General features: G+C 44.3%; 1 protein-coding gene across 3 annotated transcripts; it reads right to left on the bottom strand.

Moving 5' to 3' along the window:
- Positions 1-185: 185 nt before the first annotated feature.
- Positions 186-10,728, bottom strand: LOC146377827 (uncharacterized). 3 transcript variants are annotated; one of them, XM_084943296.1, is made up of 4 exons: positions 10,272-10,728; positions 9,735-9,849; positions 4,125-6,601; positions 186-3,836 (listed from the first exon to the last, which is right to left on the bottom strand). In XM_084943296.1, the coding sequence occupies exons 3-4, from the start codon at positions 6,151-6,153 to the stop codon at positions 1,462-1,464; spliced, it is 4,404 nt and encodes a 1,467-aa protein (XP_084799422.1). In that variant the 5' UTR covers positions 6,154-6,601; positions 9,735-9,849; positions 10,272-10,728; the 3' UTR covers positions 186-1,461. The 3 variants fall into 3 exon arrangements, with proteins under 3 accessions (XP_084799422.1, XP_084799420.1, XP_084799421.1); XM_084943294.1 differs by having other exon boundaries at positions 186-6,601; positions 10,272-10,727; XM_084943295.1 differs by having other exon boundaries at positions 186-6,601; positions 10,276-10,727.
- Positions 10,729-12,635: the final 1,907 nt, after the last annotated feature.

Raw genomic sequence — 12,635 nt, 5'->3', positions numbered from 1 at the left:
ACATCCTGATAACCACTTAATCCAAAGATTGATGTGAACGTCATCCTCGACTTTCACATCAAGTCATAAATGCACTTTACATGCCCTGACAGAAACAACTCGCTCATGTTCGATAACTAGCAGTTTTTACCATTTCCTGGATATTGCAGTGAGTAACTCTGAATCAGAAATGAAAGGAAAACAAATTATTACACTTAAGGTTTATTCATTGCTGAAATATAATCAACTACTGACTTCTCAGTAAATAATGTGATAGAAATCTACTAAAACTATTATTTTTCTTTAGAAGAAAAAAAAACCAAGGCTTGACAGGGGTATGAACATTTCATATGTGTGAATAAAGTGACAAGATGTATTTTGAACTTATTTTTCTTTAAAAGAAAAAAAAACAAGGCTTAACAGTAAGAATATGATTGCAGCTCAGCAAAAAGTAAAAAGGTAGAAGGGGTAAGTATAAGATTGGCATGAAGACTGATTGGGTTACACACATAAATACATGGAATATTACATTTGTTTCTATCATGATAGGTCCTTGTTTTAACACACTGTGAAGTACTGTAGAAATAATCACTGCTAAAAAGAGCATACAAATAACATGAGATAAACATGTGTTACAGTCCACTTGTTTAACCTGTTTTCAATCTCTTGGTATAAAAGCTAGGAAGATCTCAAATAAATGAAGTAAAGTGAACATCATAAGCAAGGCTTCTTGTAAGTTTTTCGTCATTTTGGCAGGAGAGGGGTCCTTGTAATGCTAATTACCAGCAATGTTGACATTTTATCTATGTGTGATTAAATCACTAAGGAATATAGAGCAACTTTCAAATCAGGTTTACACTACAAACTTCTGGGGATATACTGAATAAACCATCACATACTGTAGGAGTGATTTCACAACCTCAGCAAAAAACTTGACCAGAGAACAAACATGCACTGACAAACTATCAACAAAGGTCTTTGTCCCCGTGTCCCTACTCCTAATAAATGCACTTTACATTTTTAAAAAATCCTCAGAGCCTCTAATTGAACAACAACAAGACAAAATACACAGCAGAGACGTTTATCATACAGCAAGAGGTGTAGCAGGGCTTCTAGTTATGGGTAAGAGATACATTAGCAGGTCATTTCACCTAAACTTCTCTAGTAACTGCACAGTGTCAGCCAAGCATAGTGTCAATGCACTTAAGGGGTTAATTAATGATCCTATGGAAACAGTCACGTCTTTGAAAACACCTTCCAACATAATCTGGAAGAATTTCTGGAGATATTTTATAGGACACTCTACAGTAGTTGTTAACACACTCATTCTAATAGTCAGCAGAGTAGATGCAACAGAGACACGAGGCAAATTTTCCTTAAGGCAGCAGATGCCTTTTCAAGTCCCTTTTTTTTTTCTCTCACTTCCTATTTTAGAACTGAAACATCCCTCTTGTATGCCACTCTCTTCAGAAACCAGGAAGCTCAGTATCTGTATGGTCCCTGTAGGAATGGCATCTCCTCATGACCCTCACGGGTCTGTCTTTCGCCCGGTCTTTTTGAAAGCTTCAGCCTCTTAGCATCTCCCCTCTGCAGTCCTTTAGCCCTGCGGCGGCAGGACACTTTGTGCCTGTGAAGAAGGGTAGCGTTCCAAAAGCGAGCTGAGCAGCGTCGGCAGGAGAAAGTCCCTCTGGCACGGTGGGAAGCCCGATGAATGAAGACTGCCAAAGGCCTGTGAGACTGCTTCCCACACACACTGCACCTAAGTCGCTCCTGAGTGCTCAAGGCTTTTTGTGGGTGTTTAACTGCCATGTGGACAAGCAGCCCCGCTTTACGGGAAAACACAGAATTGGGGCATATTGGACAGCCAAAACGTTTCACAGGAACTTTGAGAGATGACAGGATCTGCACTTTCATTCCACCAGTGTTGACAAGCTTATATCCACCACCACCTGATCCTCCTCCTCGCCTAATTGTCAAACGAAGAGAGCCGTGTTTTTTATTCAACTGCCCTCTTATTGTACAACTGATCTTTCTCTTTCGTTTGATTCCATCAAATCTGACTAAATCTTGAGATTCCCATTTATTTCCCTTCCAATCTCTCCTGTTGGACTTTTTTTTTTTCTTCTTGTGTCGTCTCATGTCATCGTGTGACGACTGGACGTCGCAGTCGAGGGTTTGGTGGGGCTGGGTGCCTGACTGATGATGGGGATGATGGTGGGAGTGATGAAGATGGTGATGCAGATGATGATGTTCAGTGGAGGGCAGTTCCGTGAGGGGCTGGAACGGGGCCGTGGTGTGAAGAGTTCGGCTACGGGATCCAGCTGGATATATGTGCTCTCCTTTAACTCCGGCTGGAGAATGCGGGTGTTGCGGGGGCATGACTGTAGAGTTGGGAGGAAGTGGCTGAGAGTAAGCTGGGGCCGCAGAGGCAGAAGACTGAGTAGCTGCAGCATCATAAAAGAGGGGAGAATAACCAACTGGTGGCTGTGGGGGTGCTTGTTGGTGGCTATGAGTGACAACACTTAGACTTTGCCCTCCGTGGCCTTCGTTGGAAGGTGCCATCTGAAGCAGTGCATTCGTGGCAGCCTCACTCTCAGAGGTTGACTGATTAACATCACTCCCACCTCGGTTGTCTCCAGACCCACTGTTGCCTTCTTGTGGGTTAGACTGTTCAGGGCGGGTCATGCCATGCTGAGACTGCTTGTGTCGAGTGAGGCTGTTAGAGTAAGCAAACGCCTTCCCACACACCTCACAGCAGAAGAGCTTTTCACCTCCACCTTCATGGACCGTCTGGTGATGGGCAGTCAAGTGAAAGTGGTGACGGAACGACTTCCAGCATATAGCGCAGGTGTAGAGTCGAGGTGGCGGCGGGGGCTGTGGTTGGGGTGGGGGAGGAGGCTGCGGCTGGGGGTTGGTGTCTTGAGGCTTGACGTCTTGGGAGTAGGGATAATAGGAGGAGGTGCTTGGTGCTTGGTTCTGGCTCCGGTCTTGGGCCACGCTACATTGAGGATTTGGGTTAAAGCTGTTAAGGTTCTCTGGAGCCGGTGTGGTGGGCACCTCTTCCATCTCCCCTTTCTGGTGGAGTTTACTGTGCCTCCTGAGGCTCTGGGAGTAACCAAACTCTTTCCCACAGATGCTGCATTTGTAATTCTTTGCCCCGGAGTGGACTGTTTGATGCTTGCTGAGGTGGAAAGCTTCTCTGAAATACTTCCCACAAACAGTGCAGTGATGGGGCTTCTCTCCTGTGTGGATGCGATCGTGCCTGCGCAGGGTCTCGCGGCGTGCAAATCCCTTACCACAGACACTACAGAGGTGAGTCCGTGGGAGCCCGCTGGGGCCCATTCTGGGGGTGTACTGCCTACGTTTGGGGGGCTGTCCGCCAGCTGCAGGATCTTTCTTAGCTCTTGGTTTGCGGGGACGTTTTGGTTTGGCAGTAGGATTCTGCGGGTTGCTGCTCATAGCCTCTTGACTCCCACCACCTCTGAAATTCTTATCCATACCAGATGTGGATGAAGGTGAGCCCAGAGGTCCTAAACCAAGACCACCTAGCAGACCTCCTATGATGTCTCCCCTGTCATCCCCTCTATTTCCACTGTTACTAGCTGCTGTTATAGCAGAGATTGCATTATTCACAGAGCTAGTGACATCATCTTCTGAGTCATCCAGTAGAGAAGAGAGGGGCAGGTGGGGCTGTTGTTGCGGATGGTGGTGCTGGTTGTGGGTCTGTGAATGTGGATGCAGTGTTGGCGCCAGGGGTGCCTTTCTCAGAGCTGGGCCCGCCATCCCACTTCCACATGGGGAGGCACCAGAGTAGCATGGAGATGGATTACCTTGAGAACGGTGGTCATCATGGTAGCCTGTGTAACGATTCCGAGAGTAGTCAGTGGGGTATTTACCATCTGCTCTGTCCCTGTCATTTGAATTCCCTCCCCTTCCAGAATGAAACAGACCATCACATCCTAAACCTGATTTTGGTTCTCCTTCCCTCACAATGATTACACCATCCTCTTCCTCAGTTTTCCCATAAATAACCCCTCTATTGCTTTGATAAGTTCCCCCTCCTCCATTACCTCCTCCACCCCCTCCCTCGACTCTGTCCTCACCATCAGTTCCTGTCTTGCTGCCCCGTTGTTTGGGTCCCCTACCTGGCTTGCCGCAGGTGCCTGAGGCAGCATGGTTGAGTAGAGAGGTGCTCTCACGGAAGGCACGACCACAGGCGGGACATCGGAATGGCTTTTCCTCATGTATCTTCTCATGCCGTGTCAGTGACTCTCTACGATTAAAAGCCCGAGAGCAGGTGGAGCAGCCATATGGGCGGGCTGACGAGTGTATAACACCATGTTGCAGGAGATGCCCTTTTTTCTTAAAGCCTTTGCCACAATCAGGGCAATGAAATATTTTGTCTGGGCTAGAACAAGAATTGGAAGAGGGTTGGGGAGGTTCTTGGGTCGAATGGGGAAGGCTTGGATCAGACTGTGTTTTTATGTGAACAGGGTTTGGGCCAGTAGTGGCAGTATTGCTAGTACCTGCTGCGGTTGGCTCATGCATGCGCATATGCCTGCGAAGGCTTGAAAGTTGAGGGAAGCTTTTGCCACACTCTCCACAGCTATAAACTGGCTCTGTGTCAGACTCTGTGGTGTTGGGTTGCATTGAGCTCTGGTTATCAGATTTAGAAAGGTGAGAATCATTAGTAACCAGTACTGAGGCAGCAGTGGAAGACGGAGCAGAGGAGGAGGAAGAAGAAACTACTGATGAGGATGAAGATGATGAGGCAAGCAGGGATGACGGTTCTCCACCCATGTTTGACATACCCACCCCGCTCCCAATTAAAGCTGGCGGCTGACCATGATTTAGCCCCCCGTTACTACTAGTGCTGGGATTACCACTGTGGCTACTGTGCCCATGGTTGCTACTGCTACTACTGTTGTCAGATTTTCTCTGTGGCAAATAGCCGGCCATAGCTTTCTTCCTCCTACTGCTACTGCTGCTGCTATTACTACTTCCACCTCCGCTGCTTTCCCCTTTACCGTCATCCTTAGACAAGGATAAATGAAGCGGCAAAGGTAGGGGCAAACCTGCTTCCTGCTGCATCAGAGAAGCTATCTGATTTGACGAGAGTACAGGAATGCCCTGGAAGTCAAAGCCGCCCAGCGATGAGGGCTGAGAGCCTGGGTGGAGAGGGTGATGAGGATGAGAATGAGAGTGAGGATGAGAAAGGGTGTGCGGTGGAAGCTGCTGCTGCTGGGGTGGTTGCTGTGGAGTCTGCTGTGGCTGGGGAGTAGAGTGGCCATGAGTGTGAGAAGAGTGCAAAGCAGGAGGCGGAGCAAGGCTAGTACTAGGCTCCCCGCCTGTCTGACTTAAGCCAATGCCTAAATGGTTATGAGTTCCCTGTTGAACAAGAAACTGTTCTAAACTAGCATTAGCAGGCACCCCAGAAAGAAAATACTGATTAGCAGCTAACATGCAACTAAACTGTTGATGAAGGCTCCGTGCATCAGACTGGGCCCCAACCAACTGGTGTCCCAATGAGCTGACTGCACTGCTGCTAGAAGGGTTATTAGAGGTTGCCACAGAGGTTGAAGGGGAAGGAGAAGAAGAGGAGGGGCCAGGTGATGCCTGGGGGACAGAGAGGCCGGGATGCAGAGGAGGGGGGGGTGGAGGTGCTGATGTTACTAATCCTCCTAATCCCCCAGCGCTCCCACTACTGCTACTTCCCCCAGCAAAGTGCTCAAAGCGGCCTACACCTGGGTGTAACTGCTCCTGTGCTAGTGCTGCCTCAGACGGGTGGAAAGAGCGCAGGAACTGTGGATAGCCTGAAGAATGGCTTGAGCTGCTGCTGCTCATCTTGCTTGACTTTGAACGAGAGCTCTGAGATGAGGAAGGCTGTTGTTGTAAAGGTGGGGGAGGAGGGGCACTCATCTTGGCAAAAATGGAGGCAGAATCAGAAAAGGCGTTACCTCTAGACCCCTGCAGGGGGCCCAAGCCAAGTCCAGACAGAAGAGCTCCAGGGGACTCAGCCTGCTGCTGCTGCTGCTGCTGGAGTTGATGCTGGTGAAGCTGCACTTGCTGCTGATGCTGTAGTTGCCGATCTAAACCAAGGCCTTTGAATTGGTGGGCCTGGTGCCCACTTAACATCTCTATAATGTCCAGATTGTATTTTCCAAATTGGAACATTTCCCACTCACTGGCACATGGGGATGCAGGTGCCAAACCTCCAGCACTAGGGGCGGCGAAAATGATCCCACCACTGACTGGTGAAAGACAAACTTAACCCTAAGGGTGAAACTAACCTACGACTTCTTTTTCAAGAAATACTTAAATGATAGCTTAAAACTAAAAGTTCGTCTCTCCAGATTGTTTAGGTCTGGTGCTGCTACTCTCTGTTGATCATCCACTGCCCACGCACTACTTCCAAACTGAGAGGGGTAGCCGAGACGACAATCTGATGATCAGACGGTAAAACGTGTCTTTTGGCAGGTAGATAAGATCCACCTAATTTTAAAACTTGCTTAGAATAGTTTTTATTGAGAAGCAGTTCAAATGACGACTTCTTGTTTCCTTTACTGCGCTCCTTCACCTAAGCAAGATTCCTCATCGGTGTTCAGCCAAGAAGTTCCTACAGCTGAAAACACAAAATCAAACAGGGGTGAAAGTCATAGCATTACTACACAGTCTATAAATGTATTTAAAATTCACTAATGCCCCTTCTATAACAGTCCTTTAATCTATTGAGGTGAATTTGTACATGCTTAAATCTCAGCCTCAAATTAAACTGCAGCAATACACAGACTATAGTGAGGATGACACAACCCACCAATAAATATGGCATTTATACCTAAAGTGAATACTTCTTATAAATGGAAACATTTAGTTGAGATGTGACCAATACACAACTACTGCTGTTAGATTGGAAAGGTGAAGGTTTCTACTGGTATTAGGACAAGAATCAATTAACAAATCAAGCTTAGCATTTCACAGCTACTGAGCAAACTATTAAATACATTCAACATTTTACAATTTGTAATGACTTACCGGTATGTAGTTCTTGTGGACTGCAGCACAACTAGAATTGCTGCATAAAGGCCAATTCCTTTATTATTAGACTCATAATTGCTACGGAAGACAAAGTTATTTTTTAAGCATTTTTAGTGTCTATGCTTACAGGTGCACGGTATGAAACTAGGCAGATTTTTATCTAACCCTTTAACCCTAACATGCTGCAGCAGTTTGTGAAGAATCTCGTGTGTTTTACATTATGAATACAGCATGTGCGTCTCTCTAATAACAACAGTTACTCAGGAAGATGTAGAGAGAGAGACGTGTGGCAGTGTTCCACGAAAAACCACATCACACAGCAGATTTCTTGGTTCTGGTTAAGAGCAGGTGTGTCTGTGTGTAAAAACTGGTTGTTTTGACTTCTTAAAGCCTTACATGACACGGATTATATGTTATTTTTACTGATTACTTTAGTAAAGTGACTTCTCTCCACCAGTGGTGAAACAACAAAGACATTTTGCATTACTTTTAACCTACACTACTTAGACACTAGCCCCTTCTTGCTATATTTTACCACGTGTTCTGTAAGAATTCACAACTTCAGTAACAGTTTTCGCATTGCAATCTCTTTTACATAGTGCAAGAAAACATGAGAGTTGGCGTTTATTGTAAACGTACAGTCAAATGTAAAACTGAGTACACAACATGATTCAGTAGCTTGTGGTGCCACCTTTAACAGTAATAACTTTAAGTAATCATCAGTATGCGCTCATCAGTCTCTCACATTATTGTGGAGAAATTTCAGCACAATCTTTATTACAATGTGGCTTCGGTTTATTTAAGGTTTGTGGGCATTCATTTAAGCACAGCTCTCTTGAAGTTGTGCCACAGCATTTCAATCATGTTGAGCTCTGGACTTTGGGCAATTGCAACTAGGGCTGCCACGATTAGTCGACTAGTCACGATTATGTCGGCTATCAAAATCGTTGACGCGTCGTTTGAAGCTTTGTAAGATCCCAAAAGACGCAGGAATAAGTAGTAGGATTTAAGAGTGTAATAACGGACTGAAACAGAAGATGGCAGCACTGCATGTACAAGGATGCCAGCTGCCGTTAAACCCCGAAGAAGAAGAAGCAGTGTCCGGTAACGTAGCTGTGTCCAAATTCAGGAACCGCATCCTCCTGTGCCCGCATTTGTAGGCCAATTACGTTACAGCGACACGACGAAGACTGTACAAATTCGAAGACTCCAACAAATGCGGCCGACAAATGCGCCCTTCATTTCCCCAGATTTGAAGGATGGGTCGGGTGTATACTTCGTGGCCCAACCTATCCCAGAATTCATAGCGTGGCCCTGCTCAGTTTCCATCAATGGTGGCAGCTAGTTAGTTTTAATATTACTCTTATTATTCTTTCTGGGTCACAAAATAAACGTTTAATAGTCGACTAATCGCAAAAATAATCGGTGACTAGTCGACTATCAAAATAATCGTTTGTGGCAGCCCTAATTGCAACGCCTTGATTCCTTCCTTTTTAAGCTGGTGTGCTTGGGATCATCGTCGTGCTGCAAGACCCAATTTCAGCCAAGGACAGATGGCCTCACGTGTGACTCTAGAATACTTTGGTATACAGAGGAGGAGTTCATCAACTCAATGGCTGCAAGGTCTCCAAGTTTTGCACTTGAAAAACAAACCCAAATCTTCAACCCTCCACCACTGTGCTTGACAGCTGGTATGAGGTGTCTGTGCTGATACTCTGTGTTTGTTTTCCACCAGGCAATGTGTAAACACACACCTGAATTCTCCAGACCAGAAAACTGCCAAAATGTCTGCTTTTACAGCTTCTTACCCTCGTAATTCCTATGGATACAGTAAGGGTGCACTTAGTTTTTCACAGGACTAGTACGACTCATTAAATCGCTCTTGTTCTCATGGCTGCATTTCAGAAGGTTTCAGGGTTTTCAGTAGAACTCAATCCTTGTGATAAGAGAAACTTCAAAGATGCAAGTTGAAGATACAAATTAATTTAATGAGGTTATTCACTCTTAAGAATCCTTTTAAAGATAAGTTTCTGTATAACTTGAATCATTAGACACATGGGAGCCTGTTAGCCAATTATCAAGACTTCACTTTCCAACATTAAACTATTCCATCATTTAAATGCAAATAAAACTGCCTTGCAAAAAAATAAAATTTTCATTCAAATTTGGAAATAAGTCATGCACGTTTTAGCCCCAAAATGTACAAAACCAACAATGCTGACTTAGATATTTTAATGTTATTGTGTCAATTATCACACAATTCAAATGTTAGTTTTAATCTTAAAGGTCCATGAGCAGGTTATAATATACATAAGGAATGTTTTTAAAAAGATTAATAGTAATGATCAATTACCTGAGCAGGTATGATGGATGTAATTACACAGCAATAGTAGGTGTATAGTACCTTAATACAGATCAACAGGGTGGCTGATCTGCAGATACATACGTATATTTCTTATTAGCACTTTTATTTTTACTTCTTTACGCTTTATGTGATTTTCTTGTGCCTCGGGTAGCAATAAACTTAAACCAATCTAACCTCCACTACCAACAAGCATGGGCACAATCTGCATGGCTTATTAAAACAAGTAGGCATAAATGGACGTTGCAATAAAAAAATAGTATGAAGTTGTTCCAATTTATTCGAATACTTGGATGGCTTAACATGAACTGTCTACGGCAGATTCACTCACTTTGCTCACCTCTTAAAAAAATCTTACCGTTTCCTCTAATTGATGCGATGAAGCTAGAGGGGAGTGAGCTCCCCGGGCAGATGAGGAAGATAATCTATCGCACATTTGACTGCCTCTCATTTTATAATGCACCTCGGCAATCCTGTAAAGAAGGGCAGAAAATGCTCAAATTAACACAGTGTCGCTGTACAGTGTAAACATTAGCAGTCCGTTACAGGCGCCAGTTATAACGGATGCACTTGAGGTGGCATCCTGAAATAGTATTGGCTAACATTTGGAGGAAAGTGCGGGGAAGAAGAAAAAAAACACACACAGAGAGAAAACATTGGAGGCGCTTGCATGCAAAACTTCACGGTTCTCCTTAGCATCGTATTTTACACTGGCTCGGCGTGTTTAGCTGTTTGCTGCCACACACACGCAGTCTACAAAACCACATAACCGACCGACCGCTAATGTTAGCCGTCATTTTAAGCCACAAAAATACAGGCACGCCGACTGCCGTTAACACTGTGATGCTAGCGTTAGCATATACATCTGCGTAACCTATAATCGGCAAATGTTTACCTACGCATCCAGTTGCAGGGCACAGTTGCAGACGGATGAGGCCTGTCACGCCTTCTTCTAACCGCCTAGCTAGCTATCGTCCGCTTCCATTTCTGCGTGCTGTTTTCCAGTCGTTAGCCAGAGCCATTTTCACTGATGCTGAGCTGGGTGAACGCTTGCACCGTTCCCCCCAAGAAATCGACGCCGACGGGTACCGCAGCCGCCTCCTCGCCATTTGATTACGACATGTTGCGCTGTCAGTGAGCTTTTGCTTGATGTTTCGGCGGCCGAGAAAAATTAGGATGCTCGGTGATAATATTTTTGGGTAAAAGTGAGTGACGTGTGCTCCCTTAACATTGGTCCTTTCCGGCCCTTGTAATATTTCCGGGTAGCAGCAGCGGGGCTCACAGACGGCGGTTTAGGGCTCACAGCAGATTCAGCACCTTTGGTTGCATGCTGGGCTAAAAGATGAGCATTTTCACATCGCCTGCTACATCAGGGTACAGACCCTGTGTCATTGTATTACAAGTTATCAGTATCCGTGAAGCACTTTACCCCCCCACAGGCTCCAATATGCATGCCTTGGAGGCCTAGAAATACTTATTATGTTATGCTACACAGAGCATTGAAAATATATAAAATTAAGTGAAAGTAAAAAAAAATATTTTCCCACTGGTGATTTAAGCTGCTATGATTTTGTGGTTAAGCACAGGCCAGCTGAACAGAAGGCTACATATCAGGAGAATAAAGCCTGTGTGATCACTAATAGCTAAAGATTCCAATGATCACCAGAGTTATTAAATGTATTAGTTTTTATTCCATTTAGATTTTTTAATGGATTTTTGTGTTTCAGTTTAAATTTTTATTAGTTTTAGTGTTAGTTTGGTTATCGTTATTGTTATAATTATTAGGTATTAGAATACAAACACAACACATCAGCACAACACATCATGCCATAGTCTCAGTAAACAGTGTATGTTGATGCTTATTTGGTTTGCAAAGAATAAACTCAAGAACATTTTCTGCTTATTTATATTTGATTGCAGTATTGTGTCAGTTAGGCTTTTAAAAAAGTCTAATTCTGAATTTAGGTAAATAAAATGTCAGGTGTCACAGTGATGCAGTGCCTAGCACTGTCACCTCTCAGCGGGATTGCGGGTTTGAATCCACCAACTGGTCGGGCCTTTCTGTGCATGTTCCCTGTGTGTCTCTGGGTTCCTCCCACAGTCCAAAGACATCCATGTGAATGTAAGTGTGAATTGTTGTCTGTTTCTCTAGACTGCAACCTGCCCAGGGTGTTCCCTACCTTTGGTGCTATACAGCTGTGATAGGCTCCAGCTGTCCTGCAACCTTAAAATTGGATGAGCAGTTAAGAAGATGGTAAATGAGCCGGTACTTATGTAATGCTTTTCTGCTCTATTTGAGCACTCAAAGCATTATCTTACTGCAAGCCTCATTCACACACAGGCTTTTTCTACACCAAAGCACTTTTAACATCAACTAACCTGCAGAGTAGGAGAGCTGTCAAACCAACAGCCCTCTGATTGGTAGATGACGTGCTCCATCTCAAGATCTACAGCCACAGGTGGATGGATGAAAATGTTTGTTCCCACATCATTTTATTTTTCTGCTTACTTTTTGTCAACGGTATAAATCTTGGCATGTATCTTTTTTGCATTTTTTTAAAACGAGTGCACATTCACATTAATGAACCATTAAAAAAAAAACACAAATATAGAGAAAACTTAAGTGCAGTCTCAAAAACATGTGGATTACAGATCAGAGTGACTCTACAGAAACGCTAAACATTCACACATTTAGTTTTTTGGACTAAGCTGTATTTAAAATCATTTGTCAGGATTTAGAAATGCTTTTAATTTTCTATATTTTCTATATTTCTGTACAAATGTAGAGGGTGACAGAAGGGGATGCTAGGGTTAGGGTAAGATGGAGGGAGGTGAACTGAAGTGGCGACCCCTAACAGGAGCAGTCCAGTGTTTTACCTAATTTGTCTGGATGTGTATTAAGGTGTATAAAAGCTGTACTGCTGCTGATGATTAATACCTGCAAGAGGTGGTTCTTGAAATACTTTGCTCTCAGACTCCAGGCTTATTTTTGATTCCTAGGGTGTTTAAAAGTAGAACTCAGCTTCAGCTTTCAGGCCCCACACTATCGCTACTATTAAGATCAGGCTTAAAGCTTTCCTCTTTAATGAAGCATATATTTAGGGCTGGATCCTGAATCCTCCATTAGTTATGCTGAAATAGGTCTAGGCTGCTGGGGGATTCCCATGATGCACCATGAGTGTTTCTCCTTCAGTCACTTTCTTCACTCACTATGTGTTTACACACTCCTCTGCTGGAGGTTTCTTCCTGTTAAAAGTGA

This window comes from Perissodus microlepis, chromosome 11 (assembly GCF_051167445.1).
Source record: "Perissodus microlepis isolate ML-2025 ecotype Zambia chromosome 11, ASM5116744v1, whole genome shotgun sequence".
Taxonomy (NCBI): Eukaryota; Metazoa; Chordata; class Actinopteri; order Cichliformes; family Cichlidae; genus Perissodus; species Perissodus microlepis.
This window is presented reverse-complemented; position numbering and strand designations above follow the sequence as displayed.

Coding starts and splice junctions, on each gene's coding strand:
- LOC146377827 (XM_084943294.1), bottom strand. CDS start 6,153: ATGTTCCAATTTGGAAAATACAATCTGGACATTATAGAGATGTTAAGT.